The sequence below is a fragment of the Atractosteus spatula genome, chromosome 9, assembly GCF_055471065.1.
Source record: "Atractosteus spatula isolate fAtrSpa1 chromosome 9, fAtrSpa1.hap1, whole genome shotgun sequence".
NCBI classification, from domain to species: domain Eukaryota; kingdom Metazoa; phylum Chordata; class Actinopteri; order Semionotiformes; family Lepisosteidae; genus Atractosteus; species Atractosteus spatula.
In genome coordinates this window covers 5,752,768-5,770,685 of record NC_142714.1, presented here as the reverse complement: position 1 = coordinate 5,770,685, position 17,918 = coordinate 5,752,768, and the positions used below count along the sequence as shown (strand labels likewise).

Sequence of the window (17,918 nt, the reverse complement as noted above, 5' to 3'; positions counted from 1 at the left end):
CTAAAAGGGTTACAAATACACTTAAAATAAGATGACAATAATACCACAGCTGAACAGTACTCACTGGCAGTGCTCATGACATTCCTTCCCAGAGTATTAGTGTTGTTGTCGCTGCTACTGCGGCTCAGGTTCATGTTATTAGTGGCATTGGTGCGAGACATATTGGGTGCTCTTCTGACAAATGATTCCATCAGGCTGGCTTCTCGAGAAGAAAGGTTTGGTACACTTGCACTAGAGCTCATTGGCGCCCCGGCAGCAAGCAGTGAGCTGACTGACAGTCTGGTGTTGGCCGCAGAGCAAAGCGGGCGCTGAGACGTAGCTTCCTTGCTGGAGGACTCGGAAACGGAACTGACATCTGGGGAGCTGATGCTGACAATCCCCATAGAAATGGCTCCCGACTCTCCAGCGGGTCGAACCGCGGCATCGGCGCCCAGTTTCCGGTCTGCGTTTTCACCCCCTGTGTCTGCCGTCAAAGTGCTGGTGCTTGCGCTGGACGCAGACCCCCCTTCAGCATGGGGGCTGCTGTCCGCCGCGGACAGAACCACAATCGGCTCATGGCTTTCTGCGCTAGGGGCCGTGCCATGCTCCAGTACACTTTCAGATCGGCGTTCCAGCTTGGCTGAGCTCAGACTGATATCACTGCTGCTGGCCACACTACACACAGAGCTGCTGCTTCCTTTCCTGCTAGAGGAGCTGGCCCCAGCCGTGGCCGACTTGTCCGGACAGTTATTTTTCACCAGGCTGCTCCAGGACTGCGCTGGGCCTGAAACAGTGGATGAAACAGGTTTGGGTGACGGCGCTGACTCAGGGTCGTACCCTGGCGCAAGCTTGAGGTCAAATTTTCCTTCTGCACCCATACGGTAAGAGTTTGAGCCACCAGCATCCCAGGTGACATCAATCCAGCCTGGAAAGGGACATGAGTTTGTGAGACCCAGCAGAGAGCAGACAGCAGCAAGTCAGACAGCAGCTCAGCTTAACACTGGACCAAACATTATACTTATAATCACATCACTCCTCTAGAATAAGGGGAATGCTCCTCAGAATAATTCCTTTCACTTCCCTAATACCTGTATATTTTAATAAAACTTACAGACTATGAGAGTAGCAATGCTGTTTTCATATAAGCCCCAAGCTTAACACCTTGAATAACATTGAAAAGATTGGGATTTAGACATGAAATCAGCACTGTATTTTTCCTTGATATGGAAAATTCAATTTTCAACCACCTATACTCTTTAAAACAATTCTGAAGGAGTAAAAAACTGCATTTTGGAAATGGAGCCATTAAAATAAAATGATCAATATCATTAAGTGCCTCAATCAACAGACTGATACACAGCATAGTCTGGTCCAGGTGAAGCAATGAAATAGAAACATGAGTTACAGAAAATGACAAAAAGCCAAGTAGAATATTGCAAACGCCAAGCTAAAAGCCACTGAGAAAGAAATGGAACTGAAGTATTTCCATCAAAGTAAACAAAATTGCAATCAAGTTCATTTGTTGCTTGCAAAATTGTGACATCAACATGCACTTAGCTGATTAATGGAAATAAGTCATTAAAAATCTTTAACATGAAAATGTGACTGCCCAAAGATCCAACTGCAATGAAGAAAATGCTTAGTATGAAAAGGTTACCTGTTAAGTGTAGGGAAAAAAGACCTTTAAAAAACTCAAAAATGTGCTCAAAGTTCAGTTAAGAACAAAAAGGAATTGTGGAGGTAGCATAAAAAGACAAAAGAGAAAATATTAAATGAAATTGCGTGTAAGATGATGAATTCTGGTCCTTGAAAGGGAATTTAAAGGATTAAATTAATTTATCATGCTTAAATAGCAACAGGAAAATAAGCTTTGCCTTATGTACAAAGCTTGTTGGGAAAAAAGAAAAGATCCTTGATCACATAACATTTGCAGTTACATGCACACTGTAGACCAGAACTGCCCAACTCCAGTCCTGGAGGGCCACAGTCTAACAGGTTTTGTAGGTCTCCTTAAAAATCGGCAGTACCTAAAAGCTGGGACAAGCTGGTGAACTCCAGTCAGGGCAATAATTACTTCAGCTGGCTCATTAAGTGCTGAACTGGAATGAAAACCTAAACAGACAGCAGCTTTCCAGGACTGGAGCTGAGCATCCCTGTCATGGAGAAGGGACTGAACTGCTCTTTAAACCATAGAGGGATTCAAAATCCTATAATCACTGAGTAGAAATACACATGTCCAAGAATACGGAACTAAATAGGGTAATTAATTTATGTACCTTAATACAGAATGAATCTACTCTAGGTGCCAGGTTTTAAGAGATACAAAGCTTTCAGAGACTGCCGTTTTTTGGGGTTTTAATGAGATTCAGAGGAAAAATACATTTCTGCCCATTATTCCTCTACGAATTGTTTTTTGTAAAGGTACAATGTGACATTTAGATGCACTGTTCATTACATTCTGTGCATTATTGGATTTACTTGCTTACTTTAAATACATTGAAGGTAAATTGATAAAAAAGCTCTTTATTAAAATGTTCTTCATTTAGGTCCAATCCTTCTGGTCTAAAATGGATTTTACTGGATAATTTTACAGCAGTAGGGCCTCTCTCTGGATTATATCCAGCATCTATATACCACAGTGATCACAGGGCCATTGCAGGTGGTGGTTTATACACTCTAAGGGTATTCTCCACTACTGTAATTCACTGATGAAACCCAGCTATGGCATGTCAGACTGGCATAAAACACATGAAAATTAAATTTAAATCTGTTTGATACCCTAAAGCTCTGATATTCACTCCTGATACTGAAGGGCAGTCATATCTTCTATCACAGAAGAATTATTCCACTATGGACTCTAAAATGTCTATCTAAAATCAGTCATTTATTTTGTCTACATTACCACCAGTTTTAGATTTCTACTCCATCATTAAAACCTGGAGGACTGAGGCCATAGAGGACTAGGTGTGAATATCAAGGCCTTGAACCTTTCCAGTGATATTCCAGTAACATTTAGGACAGTCCCAATTGCTAAATCGCAAACAATACCATCCCTTGGTCCAAAGATGCTTTCTAGATCGCTTCTTAAAAAAACAAACTTAAGTGTTAGAAACAAAAATCACCACCATCCAAAGCACACCCACGGCACATTCCTATCGTCTGTCCTCACCGTTGTGCGCCTCCCCCGTCACAGTGCCCTCTCCCGGTGGGTTGCCATCCTGGTCCCTCCACTTCCAGTCAATACCCCGGACTACACGAGCTCCCGGAACAATGTATTTCATGACCTGGGAGCGAAACAGACGCCTCTGTCTCCTCAGATTGGCTTCTGCTTCCTTCACAGCCTTGCCTGTGACATTAAGTTAGTGGATAAAGCACATCATTATCAGATGCAAGACAACCGTGGGTGGCTTTCATGATGACAATTTAGAGCATTCCCAGTTACGCTCACCTAACTGGTCTTCACACACTCCGCTGACAGTTCCGTAAAGCTCCAGCCCCGACAAAGAGAGGTAGTGAGTCTGACCACTAGCATTCTTTCCCATTTGCTTTATTCTTATGTGTCTCCAGCCCTGCTTCTCATCCTTAGAAGGGTCCAAGGGCCATGTAGCTGTAGACCTTTGAAGTCAAAGATGCACACGGCATTCATTTATTCATCTTTGGCAGGTAAAAGCGAAAAAAAAGACTTGTTTCACGTTTTGTCAATGAATTTTGGATTTGCCCGCTTCACCCGGTAGAACAATAAATGCTGCAATTATACTGACGACCTGTTCTGGGATAATTAAATTGCACTCAGCACGAACTGTGAACAATCGTTCGGTATTAACCATGCTGCAGCAATTAAGCACGAATATTAAGGCTTGATGTACACATTTGTTTCTAATTAAAATAAAAAATGTTTATATCCAGGTTGCCATTTAGTGACATACCAAGCAAAATAAAGCTTACACACAAAAAATGAGCATTTATAGGTAGGGGCATTTTTTTCTGAACAGTTTTTAAATTGGTGCCTTTAAAAAGTACCTCAAATCACAAAACTCTCAAACCCTCTGCATCATGTTGGCAAAGGACACAAACTCCACGTACCACAAACTTTGGTGGTACGTGGAGGCACAGACAGAGTCAGCTGTGCCTGCAGCAGAAATGAAGTACCAGACTCATGTACTACTCCTCTCCTTCACCCACCTGCTCTCAAAACATTTTGCCTTGTAACAACTTCCTAAAAGAAAATCTTACTGTACATTTTCTGTACATAATATTGCTTTCAAAAGCCCGTACAACCACATAAAATAGGCAGAATACTTTCAGAAGATGCATCTACAGAACCAAATGGTATGACAAAGAGACTTAACTGTACTTGATGGAATGGGTTCATTAGCTTAAAAGGCTGAGATCATTATTTGTTCACTTAATGAACAATTCATACAGATTCTTTCAAGCGCTCCCTGTATAATAGTTTGTCAGGCGCATGTATTTCTTAAGATCAATTCTGTACAGCTAAATACACTGTTGGTCAAGCGATGTCATTCAAGACTATTTATAATGAGAAACTAGACACCACAAATGAATGAATGCTCCAATGATCTTCAATTCACTTCTTACAAAGGGGGCAAGCTAGGAAGATAGGTGCAAGCATAAGGATTTGAAAAATGTAATTTTCTTTATTTTGCAATATAACAAGTATATAACTAAAAGAGAACATGCCAATCTCTAGATGTTTGTATGAGTGTCTGGGAATGAGGAATGCTGTTGCTAGAACATTCCTGCTAAGACTACGTTGCAGCCTAGTACAACTAAAAAAACCTTAATCTCAAGGAAACATCATGCTTAAATCTGTTCAATAAAGGCATATTTTCTCTGAATTTCATTAACCAACACAGACATTTCTTTGTTTTTAAAAATCTAATTCTCTTTACCCTCTATTTTGACATTCAACTGAAAAACACTCAAATTTCTGGAAAAACAATCAGAAAATTCAGTTACCCAAATCTAATTCATTTTACATCTATTGTTGCCAAATGTTAGCAAGGAATTCAAGAAAAACATCAAAATCCACCATGCTCATTTTGAACCTCTTATATGGAGAGAATGGCTCAACTACAGACTGGATTTATAACTGGCAACCCCGAGCACCACTTTTAAAGAGAGAGATCTAAGCAATTACTGTTGCATATTTTAGATTTGAGAACATACCCTGGCTCATTGAGACTACAGTCATCCACATGGGTGTACAAGGTCGTCCAGTTCTGTCCATCCTTAGACACCTGAAACACCCAGTTCCTCAGAGCAGAGCGCCCATAGCCACGCGCGTGTCGTAAAGTGTATGCAGAGGGAATCACCCACAGCCCAAGGTCTAGTGCAAACCAAGCGTTCTTATCATCATTGGTGTGGCAGTTAAGGGCTGAGCTGTCTCTGCTTAAAATGTCCTCCAAACGCCCATAAGGTAGATTTCTCCCTTCTGATGAAGTCACCACCACAAGTCCATAAGCAGCAGGATTGACCCATTCATATGCAGTTCTGAAACAGTAGCAGACTCGCAGTGAGAATCTGATGCTGGGCAATCAAAATGTGGTTACTATTAAATCAATAAAAACATAACAAAACTACAACAAACTTTAAAGGGCTGAGGGAAACAGTAGGAAACATTTAAAAATTCATTTATAGGGAACGAATACACCAAAGCTTGTACTTTGTACGATTTAAAATGACAACATGTTCTTTTTGAAGAGAGTGATGCTGTTCAAGGTGGGTGGTCAATCGTCAGTATACCGCCCACACCGGGGGGGAATTTTTCAGAACTAGCCATCAAAAGCATTTGGCCTTTGCTACCTAAAAAAAGTGTAGCAGCCACTATATCCATTCTTTTCTCACAAATAACAGAAACATTGTTATTTTAAACCATTTTAACAATGCATTCAGTTCTGCATCTAGCCACCCACTTCTGAGTAATAAAACATCTTTCAGACTAGTCATTCTGCCAACCGGATGAGGTAGGCGCTCAAACATTGTTCATAAATATTTCATTAGGTCATTTAGCATCAGCTCCTGTACTTTAGTACGGTTCATGTTGCATCTTAAAACCTAACACTTGAAATATTTAATCTGCCTAGTTCCATTAAAACATTTTTAACAATCATCTTACTTTGCATTGGTCCCAATCCAGTACACGATTCCATTCTCATCAAAGTCATGCTGGTGCCTGAATGTAAACATCTGTCCCTCACGCAGCTTTCTGACAAACACGAAGGAGGACCTGTCAAAGTCATACCACTGCTTTGCCACCTGAGGAAAAAAAACACCATTCGTTTAGCTTTGGAATGAAACCATGAATAAACAAATTAATAAATTCATCAATACAAGAAAAAATACCATTTTGAGGAGGTACTGTTCCAAGGACTCCACAGTAGCCAGCGGCTCCATTTTAAGCATTCTTCCTGTCCTGTCAATCAAAGCTGTCTCACCAGGGGCACGCTCCAGGCGAAATCTCAGTCTTCTAGTTAGAATCTAGAACAACATTCAGACAGTTCATGCAGAAAAGTCTAAAATCGCACTGCCTAGTATTATTATTCTATTTATCCACAATGTTAAGCATTAATAAATTACTTATACTTTAAAGAGCAAAACCAAAAAGCAAAAATATATTTTCATACAGCCTGATGACCATCAGGTGTTAGTTTTAGACATATGTAGCCATACCTTTTCTGCAAGTAAAGATGTGGTGCTTTAATAACAGATTTCATGCCCTAGTAAAGGGTGCAATTAGATTAACAGTAATGCAGCAGCAAATCTGAACCGCAGTTTCTCTTGCACCTAAGATTTGTTTTGATGTCTGACAATTCAAAAACATTTCATGCACAAATGATCTAAAGCTTCAGTCATTGCCGGAAAAATTATTAAACCTAGTGCCCTCTTTATCTTTAGAAATAAACTGACTTTCCTGATGATATTCAAGTCATAATACAAACATCGATTCGTATGGTTTTGTAATGTCCTGTATTTTTTACCTGTAGATTATATGTAGATCCTGGTGTATCATACAAGTGAAGAGGAAGCCTTTCAATTGATTCCAAAACTGCAATAAGCTTTCTAATTAAGGCAACTGCAGGTCGACTGAAATAAAAACAAAACAGTATATAAGATACTGCTTGAAAATCAATGCAAAACTTATAAATGTTGCTTTATAAAATGGATTAAAACTACCTTTCATCATCTTCATTTTCACTAAATGCAGTTTTGAAAACATTGATTCTTTCCATTAATGGCCTACAATCATGTTTCACCTCGAGATCCACACTCTATTGAGAGAAGAGAGAAAAGTTAAAGGCGGCAAATACATAAAATAGTAAAAACGAACAAATGTTATTCAATACTTACATTGTTTAGTACTGTAAAAAGTGCTTGCACAAGGCCACTGCTACACATTTCATAGGGAGAGATGGTGTTTTCATCCTTCAAAACCACAATTAAGTTTTCCAAAGCAGTCTTCATTAGATCTCGCCACATGTTCTCTCCCTCAATACACTACGAAAAAAGATTTTGCTTATTAACATTCTTCAAGGACTGTAATTATATTTTTTGTAATGTTAATAAATTATGTTCACAATAATTTATATTGTGGCAATGTCTCAATATACTACATAAATACTCCTTAACCAGAAAATCTGTCCAATATATCTATTTCACTCATTTAAATCACAATCTTTTACTTACCTGTCTATTTGTATGGAGTTCCCATGCAGATTCCAGCTGGGTAGCAATGTTCCTCAATGTGACTACAACTCCTCTTGGCATACTCTCGACAGCTTTAAAATGATCATCATATAAATCCCTCGCCATGGTTTTCACCTTGAGGATAATAATACTTTTTCAGAACAATACTGTTCTCAATGTTATGCTTTGCCACAATTCCTACCATTCTGGATATCCTGCATTAGTTACAGTAACACTATGTAATGCTATGTAATGAAAGCAACACTACATTACCTAAATCTATAGGAAACATTAGCTTAAATCTCTTCCATGGGTGAAGTGTAAAAACCATTCGTTTTGTTCATTATAACCAAGAAAACAATGTTCTTTTTTGCTAAGCTACAAAATACACATCTTTGGGATGCATTAAAAATGACATTAAAGATTAAGCATAACCAAATTACACTTATACATAAAGCGTTAGGTCTAGATTTTAGTTTTAGTAAAAAGCATATAACAAATGCAGTCCTCTTCAGTTTACAAAATTACCTTCTGTTTAGTTTTCTCTAATTTGGATTTAAGTTTCCTTCCTCTTTTTCCAGTCCAACCAGTAACGAATTCCGAACCTTGAATTGCCAGAACAGAGAAACCAAAATCAGAACACCGAATATTTCACAGCTTGAAGAAAAAAAAAGTTTACATGATATTTGCAGCGCTAACTCCAAACCTTACCTGTCGTTCTTCTCACCACACACTTACCTACAAACTTACCCAGGGATGTTTCTGCAGTGAAAGAGTGCTTGGTCCCTCTGTTGGACTCGAAGACAAAGCCTGGCAGGTCCTCTTTGAGAATGGTAGCCTGCTGGCCATCAGAGTTGTGGATTGCGATTTCCCCTTCCTTCAGGCAGGTAAGAGACCAGTTGCCCACAGTGAGTTTGGTCGGCCCAAGAGCTGAAAGAATAGGCTGGCTTGCGGTTGCAGGTTTCACCTGACTCCGTGCTCTCTGCAGCTTCTCAAGAAACTCACTTCTGCTTTCTGTTTAAGACAAAACCATTTTAAGCGGAATGAGACGGGTTGCTTTGCAAACTGTCATTTGAGTATCCAACCATATTAACACATCATGCTTACACAAAACTTGGCTACACAACAAAGTTGATAAAGATAACTGTAGACTCCATGTTTCCAATCGTTATGTTGTCTTTTTTTGTAAACAGAATCATATTCCTCCTATAAAGTCATTTTATACCCTCGTTCTAAGGTATAATTTCACCTTCTTTTGAAAAAGACAGCTATTGTTTACTAGTCCAGCTACAATCATAAATAAAGAAAAAGTAATCTTTTCATAACTTATATTTGCTTAGTAAACAATGTAATTTAAAAAGTAAGGAAAGAACTGTACCTGAACTATCAGATCCACCTTCAGGGCTCCCGCTCGAGTACATGGTGGCTAGCTTACCATCGAGAATAAACCTAAACCAGCCGTTGCTGCCATTCGACAGCTCCAGGGCAGCCGCATCACTCCAGATATACAAACAGTCTCGCCCTCGAATGATAGACCAGTCCCTCCAATGGTATGGTTTCCCCTGCTGGATTTCTTTGGCATCTTCCTGAGGCTCATCCTCCTGCGGAAACATCACCACTTTCGAGCTTGCACGCCATAATGGAAGCCAGCGTGTCTAGGTTGTCTGTTTCGTGGGCAAAACAGACAACCCTCCACTCATCTTCTACAACAGGGCTTTCACTGTCACATGGTCACCTGGTTTTCATTAAAGCTAAAGCTTCTCAGCTTTGCTTTTAAAGAGAAACTTCATGGTCTTTGACCACTGATTGAAAATTTTTAAAAAATTAAATCAAGTGCATGTTTCTGAGGCCCAGATGGAAATGTTAAAAGACAATGATTCTCAATCATTTTGCTGGATTTTGTTTCAGGATTGGGAGAAATGTTGGTGTCGCAAACCCTCTAACATACTGCTGAAATACGTCTGCTACCCGACAAGTGTTTAACAGCTGTGTTTAGTAAAACTTGTTTATAATCCTAACAGATTATTTTAAATTTCACTTTAGGCATAAATCATATGTCAAAAGGGCTTTTTACCTTCTCCGGCTTTGACTCTTCTTCATTCTCATCATCTGATGTCGGTCCTGCCAGGGTCGACACCTTGTTAATAACACCAAGGCGGGCCAACTGGTCTAAGAAAACATCTCCACCTTTATCAACCAGATCTCTTATGATCTGTAAAGCCAGTAAGTGTCCATCATCGTCATCCTAAGGGGAAAGTATTTCACACTTAGCCAACCAAAATGCACTTTGATCAGAAAAACAGTTCTTAAAAATTTATTTAACGGACCTCTATGCATATCAAACATAAGGTTTATTTTCAGCAAAACAAAAATACTCCTTAACCTTCATAAAAGTATAAAGTTTCTGGGAAGGACACAGTAAATCTTCAAAGCAGCATAATTATGTACTAAAGATAATAAATGTCCGTTCACCTCTTGGTCAAGAACAGTTGCTGTGATCTCGACTAATACTGTAGGCAGATTATGTCCAGCATCAGAATCACACACTTCTTTCAAAAGGGCTTCTGAGCAGTAGTGGATCATTTTCCTGATAAGGGCAAGGCTTGCTTTCCTGTTGGAAAAAAAAAGTAAATACATGTAAAGACTGAACTCTGTTAATTTCCACTTGAGATATGCTACAATTTCCACATATTCTTTAAAATAATTTCATGTCGCATGTATTTTTAAAAGGTATAATCCCAATTTAAATCCAGAATTTGTATGTATAACATTTTTCCAATTAAGAACTATTACTTCATTGCCTGATCTGTTACCAATATTATGGGTTTTGTGTGTGTGTGGGGGAACGAGAGGAATCTACAGAAAAGGTACATAGATTAAATCCCCACTTTACACAACTCCAGAACATCGACAGTAGAATCGAGGACAATAACATACCTGTTATTATCATAACCCCCACAGTTACTCCCCCTTATTTACTCAGACTGCTAAAACATGAAGTATAAATCTGTTCTTTTAGTTCCCATTTCTAGGTGTGACAGAAGGAATTTCAAATTGATTTACCTTATTGAAGGGAGCATAGTTTCTTGGAAGGTCTGTGCAAATACTGGAAGCAGTCTCTTCAGATATATGGGAGCCATTTCAGGGTCACCTTTTGGTTCATTGCTCTCTTCCTCCTCTTTGTTCACATCTTTTTTCTTTTTGTCATCACCTTTATTGACTGGGCACATCCAATCACCTGGAAAGCAAACCATTTATGTTGTAAAAAACAAACAAGTGCTCAATTAACATGGGCTTTCCAAGAAGCAGAATGATTGGACTGTTTCTATCATAAAATTAACTTGCACCGTCTATTATTCAAGTAAGGAATAGGAAATGTGCTTGCGTAAGCATGTTTTACTACTTAAGAAAGGAAAACTTAAATCCTAAAACCACTTAAATATAATTAAAGGGATCACACAGCACCTTACTGTGAAGGTGTAGTTTTAAGAAAAAAGTGTATTTCTTACAATATGTTTTTTCCTCATGATAGGGGAAGATAATGGCCTACATGTTAATTGACAGCAATGAAAGAACATCTTGTGCATTAGTTTCAAACAATTTGAAAGTAACAGCGATTTGAAAAGTTTCCCTTTCAATAAAATATAAATTGAACCAATAAATATTTTTATTTTTAACACAAGCAGGTGCCATATAATCTTTGCAAATGTGAGTACTCTGGAGAGGTTTCTTGGAAGCAGGCAACATTAATGTTTACTTGATCAGAGGCATGAAGAAGTGTCTGTAAATGGCCTTATACGGGATGTCAGGACATGATGGAAAACAGAAATTCGAAGCCTTTGAGCTTCTTCACGAGAAACTGAAAAACAGGGTCCTGATAGCTTTTCAAATATATCAATGTTTTTTACTGAAGTTTGCGTTCTGCTGTGGAACTAGAATACAAGCAAACAAAGCTGTGCTCACCTGGAGACTGGAGAATGGCAACTACCTCACTATGTCCTCTCTCTCGCGCTTTATCTAAGGGAGTTTTACCATCTTCATCTCTAAGATCTGGATTGGCTCCATGGCGCAGCAAAGTCTGCAGGAAAAAAATAAAAAATGAATTTTACACAATATCTTAATTCTACAACTTTGGTTCATGTACCAGCGGTTGAAGAAACTAGAAATTTCCTGAGGTTTTACACAATTGTAACAAAACATGTAGAACAGAAAGTATGCCAACAGGGGGAGCTTTAGCACTGTACCTTTGCAACCTGGGGTCTTCCAAAGCATGCTGCATAATGCAACGAAGATGACCTCTGACCGCGGTTGACATCAGCACCTCTTTCACACAAGAACTCCACCTGGAAAACAAACAAACAACATTGTACACACTTGTTTATTTCAGTTAGTGTAGTAAACCGTACGAACAAAGGTGGTCATTAGCATGGCATGACTAATTAAAAGTTACTTCAGAGCTCAATTGTCGGGAAGCTTCAGAGGAGATTATGCAAAAAGCCCTCTTTTGTTGAGCTAGTTTCTATAGTAACCAAACTCAGCAGAGGACTGCCTTTACTTGGTGGAAAGGCTGTGCATCATTTTCAATGAGTTCTTACAAACAGCTTAGTAAAACGCACTTATAACTTACAGCTGATAAAGCAGGTAGCAAAATCTAAATGTGTTAATGTCAAACATTGAAGATTTTTTTCCCTTTGGCCATTTTCCACAATAAAACTTGTAAACTTTGTCGAGCGCACAAAAAGTCAAAGCTATGATTAGGTTAAGAGGCTGTAGTATAAAATATAATTGCATTATTCAAAACATCAACGAGCATAAAAAGCTTGTAAAATATCAGTCTCTACACAAAAACCAAAGAACAGCAGCTTACCATTTCTTGAGTACCAAACGCAGAGGCCCAATTCAAAAGGGTTTGTCCTACATCATCCATGAAATTTACTTCAAAGGCTAAAAGAATAAAAAATTTTAAAATCACCTAAAGTACTTAGATGTTTAAAAAATGTAACTGTATCATGAGGTACTGTATCAAATTTCATCTGCTTACTGATGTTATGTTTAACATTACTCATTATCAATAGATAACATTTTAGCTAATTATAAACACTGCTTCTAACTTGTAGGGACAATGCTAAAATTATTAGTGCTTCTGCAAATTTGTATGCGTTAAAAAAAATTCAAAGGGTAAATCTGAATTGGCTTGAATTTTGTGAACACGGTAAACCATAAATAAAGTACTCTGTACCGGTGAGCAGGAGGACAAGCACATTAAACAATCAGTGCAGAATGTACCACGCTGACTTACCTCCGGTATCAATGGCATCTATTAAAGCATCAGTGTCTTTACTGCGAATACAGTCTATTAGCTGTCGATGAGAGCGCTCTCCAGAGCTGTCGAGCCTCCTCAAGCCAGGGATTCTGCCTGTGGATCCAGCACTAGACTTTGGCAGGGCTTTCCGTCCTTCAAACAGCAGCACCAGTAAGAGATCCACCAGCCGCATGGTGTCCAGAACACACCTCTCATCACCCTGCAGGGCGCTCTCTATAGAGTAGGGCAGCTCTGACCTCAACAGATCCTGTGCAGAATATGCCAAGAAAAGGCAATGAAACCCAAGGTGTTGATTTGCAAGGTGGCCATGTAAATTAATACCAACTTTATCTACTCCAAATATGGTGCAACGAAACAAATGCTACACAGAATTTAGTACAAACAGAACTAGAGGTCTTACATGTGTCACTAGAGGGGAACCCCTGCACAGCGTGGACAGCAGGCTGACAATGGTGGACACCTGGTTGCTGACTTTGGAGTCTGCCGCCGTGGCTGTGGCACCAGTGGAGGTGCGGCCTGGCTTGCAGGTGGAAGATGGGCCCGACACGGTGCCCCCGGCTGCTGCCATGCGGGACAGAAGCTCCTCTGTCAGGCCATGCTTGGCTAGCGGAGCTGGGTCTACACCACGCCGGGTAAACCGGTCAGCTAAAGAGGCGAAACAGCGTAGAGCTCCATCAGACACCTAGAGGTGGAAAAACAAATGATTGCTTGCATATTTGTCAACAGCAGCCCCACAGCTCATTACACACGTAGCGATAGATAGCGAGTTCAATCACGAACCAGAGCCCTACTAGACAAATTAGAAATCTTTTCACCAATTAAAATGAAGCTGTAGGTAGGCCAGGTTATGAAAGTCAAGAGAGGAATCCAGAAAGAAGAGCAGAGTTAACACAATATTCTTATGAACAGTGTCATGGGAACTCGACAGAATAGCTGGGACCTTGATTTAGCAAGCTTAGAGCAAGAAGTTACACTACCGTGATAAAGGAAAACCATGCAAATAAACAGGCTGACATCTATATTTTGTCACATTGCATCTCTAAGCTTCACATAAAAGTAGCCCACTAAATATAAAGACTGAGAACCAATGCTGAATTTTACCTGGTGATCTTCATGTTTGAGCAGGCTAGAGAGAGACTCAACACAGGTTTCCAATGAGGAATCCTGAGGCTCCATTTTACCACACAGCCTGGATACCACAGCCATTGCAGAGTGCAAAGTGTCCTTATGGACCAGATGACCGCTGTCCCGAATAAAGCTCAGCACACAGTTCAGTCCACCAGCTTCAAACACAGCACCTGATTCCCTTGTGCAGATCAGTTCTAGCACCTAGAAAAAAAAAAACACATCCACTATTATTGGCCAAGCTTCGCTATTACTGGTGAAGATCAACCTCAATCCTTAAATTCACAGGTTTATGTATTGTATAATCTAAGCATCAAGAAAAGCTCTTCCATAATTTTTATATTTACTCATAAATATTCAAAGCAGAATTGTCAGGTTATCATCTGTACTAAGTACGAACTAAGGACTGCCCAAGAAGCATGTCTCACACAACAGAAGATCCAAGTACTAGCTAGAAAAACCTGATCATCACCTTTACACACTGCTCAGCTAGATCCCTGCTGGTCCTGTTATTGAGTTCAACAACAACCAAACGGTTACAAAGTGCTTTTATAGCACCATCCACTCCCACAATCCTCCGAGTACATTCAGCAGACACATCCAGGTAGTATGTTATGGCACGAGCTGTCACTTCCAATACGTTGTCTGGAGCACTTTCATCCAGAAAGATCTTGCATAGTGCTGGTAGGAACGTTCTTGGGGGGCACCTAAGAAAAATAAATATAGAATGAAATACACAGACACAATATGCAATTACTATACAACAGGAAATTGGATTGCATCATCTTTAAATAAAACAAAATGTATTTTATATAATGTATGACCTAATTCTTATAGATGTTCAAACCTTCAAAGTCTAAAATCTCTTCTCCACTTAACTCAGGGCATCAGAATACCTGAGCAGAACACAACCCTTCCTTTGACATCACATTTTATCATCTGTAAATTCAAACAAAATAACTGATCACTTATCTAATTATTTTATAAGTTCTGCCGGTGTAGTCAGACTCCTTACTAAATAATGAAATTATTAAAATAATTCAATTAGGCTGACTTTTCTCCTGACTTTTTCCCCCTCAGTTAAGAAGACAATCTCTTGTTTTGAGGATGACTGTTTAATTGCAAACTCCTCAAGACCTCATGAGCACAGCATCTTAAAAAACTGATGGAAAAAACTTAAAGCAGGCAACACTTCAGGTGCTGTCCAGGTAAGGTAAGAATTAATTTATTTAGACTATTTCTAAAGTAACAGTAAATAAGTTCAGCAAAAAAACTCTCGGTAAACTATCATATAAATATTTGTTAAGTTTCCCCAAACTCTAGAAGTTGTATTATACTCCTTAAAGAATTACTCTGGCAAATATCTAACTTGTATTGTTTTTTGGTACGGAATGTCATTACAATCCAGATAACAGGGAGTAAATGAGCTTCTCTCTCAGAGAAGGTCCCTTTGAAGTTAAATCAAAGGTTTCTATCTTGGATTATGGCACCTCTATTTTTGCAAATATCATGTAATTATAACCCTATATCTACATACTAATGGAGATATAAATGTTGTGATGGCCCCTTTAAAAGACATTTTCACTTGCAAGACGAAAATATGAAACTGAGACTTAACCCCAACAACCCCAGTTTCGTGAAAGTCTCTCCTGTTTTAACTGTTTAGCTGTAGTGCCAAATGTACAAACTCATAGCATCAGTTTGTTCCTCCATCTTATCGTTGGCATAAATGAAAACAACAGTGATCCTAAAGTAAACCTCATTTGCACTCAAACTAAAAAACTTTAAAAACCTTCCTACAATTAAAGACCGGAAAAAGGGCTCAAAAACATTTCTTCATTAAGCACACTTTAAAATGTTCTTCAAAATATATGCTGTATCAGACAGCTACAGGGTAAGACAATTTATTAAAAAAAAAAACATTCATTGGCAAGTAGTAGCACTACTTCAATAATATGACTGTTTTTGTTTTTGATAGAACGGCTATAATTGTTTACTTCTCACTCTTGTCTCCTAGTTCTAAAATTAGCTAGCCCACGTTCTCATTTGGAAAAGGAGGAAAAAAACAGAAGGAGCAAAAATAAAAGGAAGCCTAAAAGCGTAATAAAAACTTGCGATGCTTTCATTTGTGATGCTGTAAAAAAAGCTACATACTTCATGACATTCTTGACAGGCTAAAATCAGTGCAATTTGACAAAACGAAAAGAAAATTTACAAGACCTTACTAATCTTTATTTCCCTTATGACTTTATTTTGAACACACTGAACCGGTGGCTATTTTAAAACTCCTTTTCTTTCCCAGTTAACTTAAGCCACTGTTTCTGCACCAACATGAGGAGAGGCGCGACCCCCGCCTGCAAGCACATGGGAGGCTGCAGGGTAAGAGGTGAGAGCACCATGCCTGACCCTTTCCACCCTGGCCTTGATCAGGGTCAACCAATGGCATGCTTCCACTTGGCCAATCCTAGTCCGTCAGCAATGTGACCAGGCTCACACAGCCCCACCTGCGCTTGGGCAAGGGCATTTACCAGCTGGGCTACTCAGGAGGCACCAAAAGGTTTGTTTGAAGGAGAATAATGATAGTGAATTACAGATAACGTCAAACTAAATACAAATATTGAAATTCCACTGGCAATTTTGAAAAGATACAACATTATCTTAAAGCTCCTTGGTAGATGTTTGATCTACTGTATAGTTATTTGACTATAGTTATTTTGCATCTAAAACTTCCACTGATTAAAAAGGGGCATCATACTCCAAAGCTCCATCTGGATCTAATTTTCTCTTTTAAGCCCACTAACAGACTGCTAACTTACAGCACGCCAACATTAAAAAGAGAAATAGTAAATAGTGTATCACCAGAAGTCTCCATCTTCCCTTTTGAGCAATTGTTTTAGAACTGACACTACAAGCATTAAAGCAGAGAGATATTAAAATGAAAGAGAGAAAAGTCAAGTATTTAAAAAGCAGCCCCCCAAAAACAATCTAATTTAATATGTAGAGTAGAGCTGGTTCAGTGAATAACGAGAAATGAAAATAGCAGGTTGTACAAAAACCAAAGATTGAAAGACTACGCAAGAATCTTACATCTTTTAGTGCAAGAGCTTGCCTTGTACTGTCATTCCAGCTTGTAGTTGAATTGGTTGAAATAGTTAAGCATCTGAATGAAAAATGACTGGGATTTTTAGAATGTTTTACATTGTAGTAAAATTATATTTCTCACTGCTTCTTACTGTTTGTAATAAAGAACAAAATACATATGGTTATATATGGTTATGCATTAGTACACCTGGCAGAAGTTAAGAATCACTTCTGTGTTATTCAATACTAGCACAAAACTTAATCAATATTCATATCTGTTCAGATTGAAGTCAACTGTTAGTAGATTATAAAACAGACTGTGGCTTGGTAATATTTAAATAATAAAACGATTCCCAATAGTTTTGAAACCGCAATTTGCACTTGGGTCATTTGTTTCTGAAGGCAAGTCAGTATTAAGGGCATTTCAATAAAAGGCACACTGGTGAAATCCAGACACACCTTTAATGCACTGTAAAGCCCCTAGTTCACATAATCCAACAATTCTCCAAGACACAAACTCCAAAATCCCATTTAATGGGGGTAGCCCTGCAATTCCTCACCCTTGAAAATGTTTTTTTTAATTTGGCAGAACACGGACTAAAACATAAATTTTGCTTAACCCTTACATTTTAAAGTATGGGTTTGGTACTACTAAATAAACTTGAAGCGCAGTCATGTTGTCTCTTATGAATCTTAATGAGTT

General features: G+C 38.8%; 1 protein-coding gene across 15 annotated transcripts in view; it reads right to left on the bottom strand.

The window, feature by feature from the left end:
• Positions 1-17,918, bottom strand: part of hectd1 (HECT domain containing 1) — a 31,823-nt gene that overhangs the window by 9,873 nt on the left and 4,032 nt on the right. For 6 of the 15 annotated variants that reach the window (XM_088925799.1, XM_088925806.1, XM_088925801.1 and 3 more), the window contains 23 exons: positions 14,607-14,841; positions 14,111-14,338; positions 13,410-13,691; positions 12,986-13,256; positions 12,554-12,630; positions 11,931-12,029; positions 11,650-11,764; positions 10,750-10,924; positions 10,159-10,297; positions 9,761-9,931; positions 9,065-9,287; positions 8,425-8,700; positions 8,215-8,291; positions 7,687-7,821; positions 7,351-7,497; positions 7,177-7,271; positions 6,981-7,086; positions 6,346-6,480; positions 6,119-6,258; positions 5,170-5,493; positions 3,428-3,594; positions 3,149-3,325; positions 65-904 (listed from right to left, as the gene is read on the bottom strand). In XM_088925799.1, coding sequence (XP_088781925.1) covers positions 65-904; positions 3,149-3,325; positions 3,428-3,594; positions 5,170-5,493; positions 6,119-6,258; positions 6,346-6,480; positions 6,981-7,086; positions 7,177-7,271; positions 7,351-7,497; positions 7,687-7,821; positions 8,215-8,291; positions 8,425-8,700; positions 9,065-9,287; positions 9,761-9,931; positions 10,159-10,297; positions 10,750-10,924; positions 11,650-11,764; positions 11,931-12,029; positions 12,554-12,630; positions 12,986-13,256; positions 13,410-13,691; positions 14,111-14,338; positions 14,607-14,841 — 4,634 coding nt within the window. The remainder of the gene's footprint in view (positions 1-64; positions 905-3,148; positions 3,326-3,427; positions 3,595-5,169; positions 5,494-6,118; positions 6,259-6,345; positions 6,481-6,980; positions 7,087-7,176; positions 7,272-7,350; positions 7,498-7,686; positions 7,822-8,214; positions 8,292-8,424; positions 8,701-9,064; positions 9,288-9,760; positions 9,932-10,158; positions 10,298-10,749; positions 10,925-11,649; positions 11,765-11,930; positions 12,030-12,553; positions 12,631-12,985; positions 13,257-13,409; positions 13,692-14,110; positions 14,339-14,606; positions 14,842-17,918) is intronic. The other 9 variants (XM_088925803.1, XM_088925810.1, XM_088925804.1 and 6 more) reach the window with 3 other exon arrangements.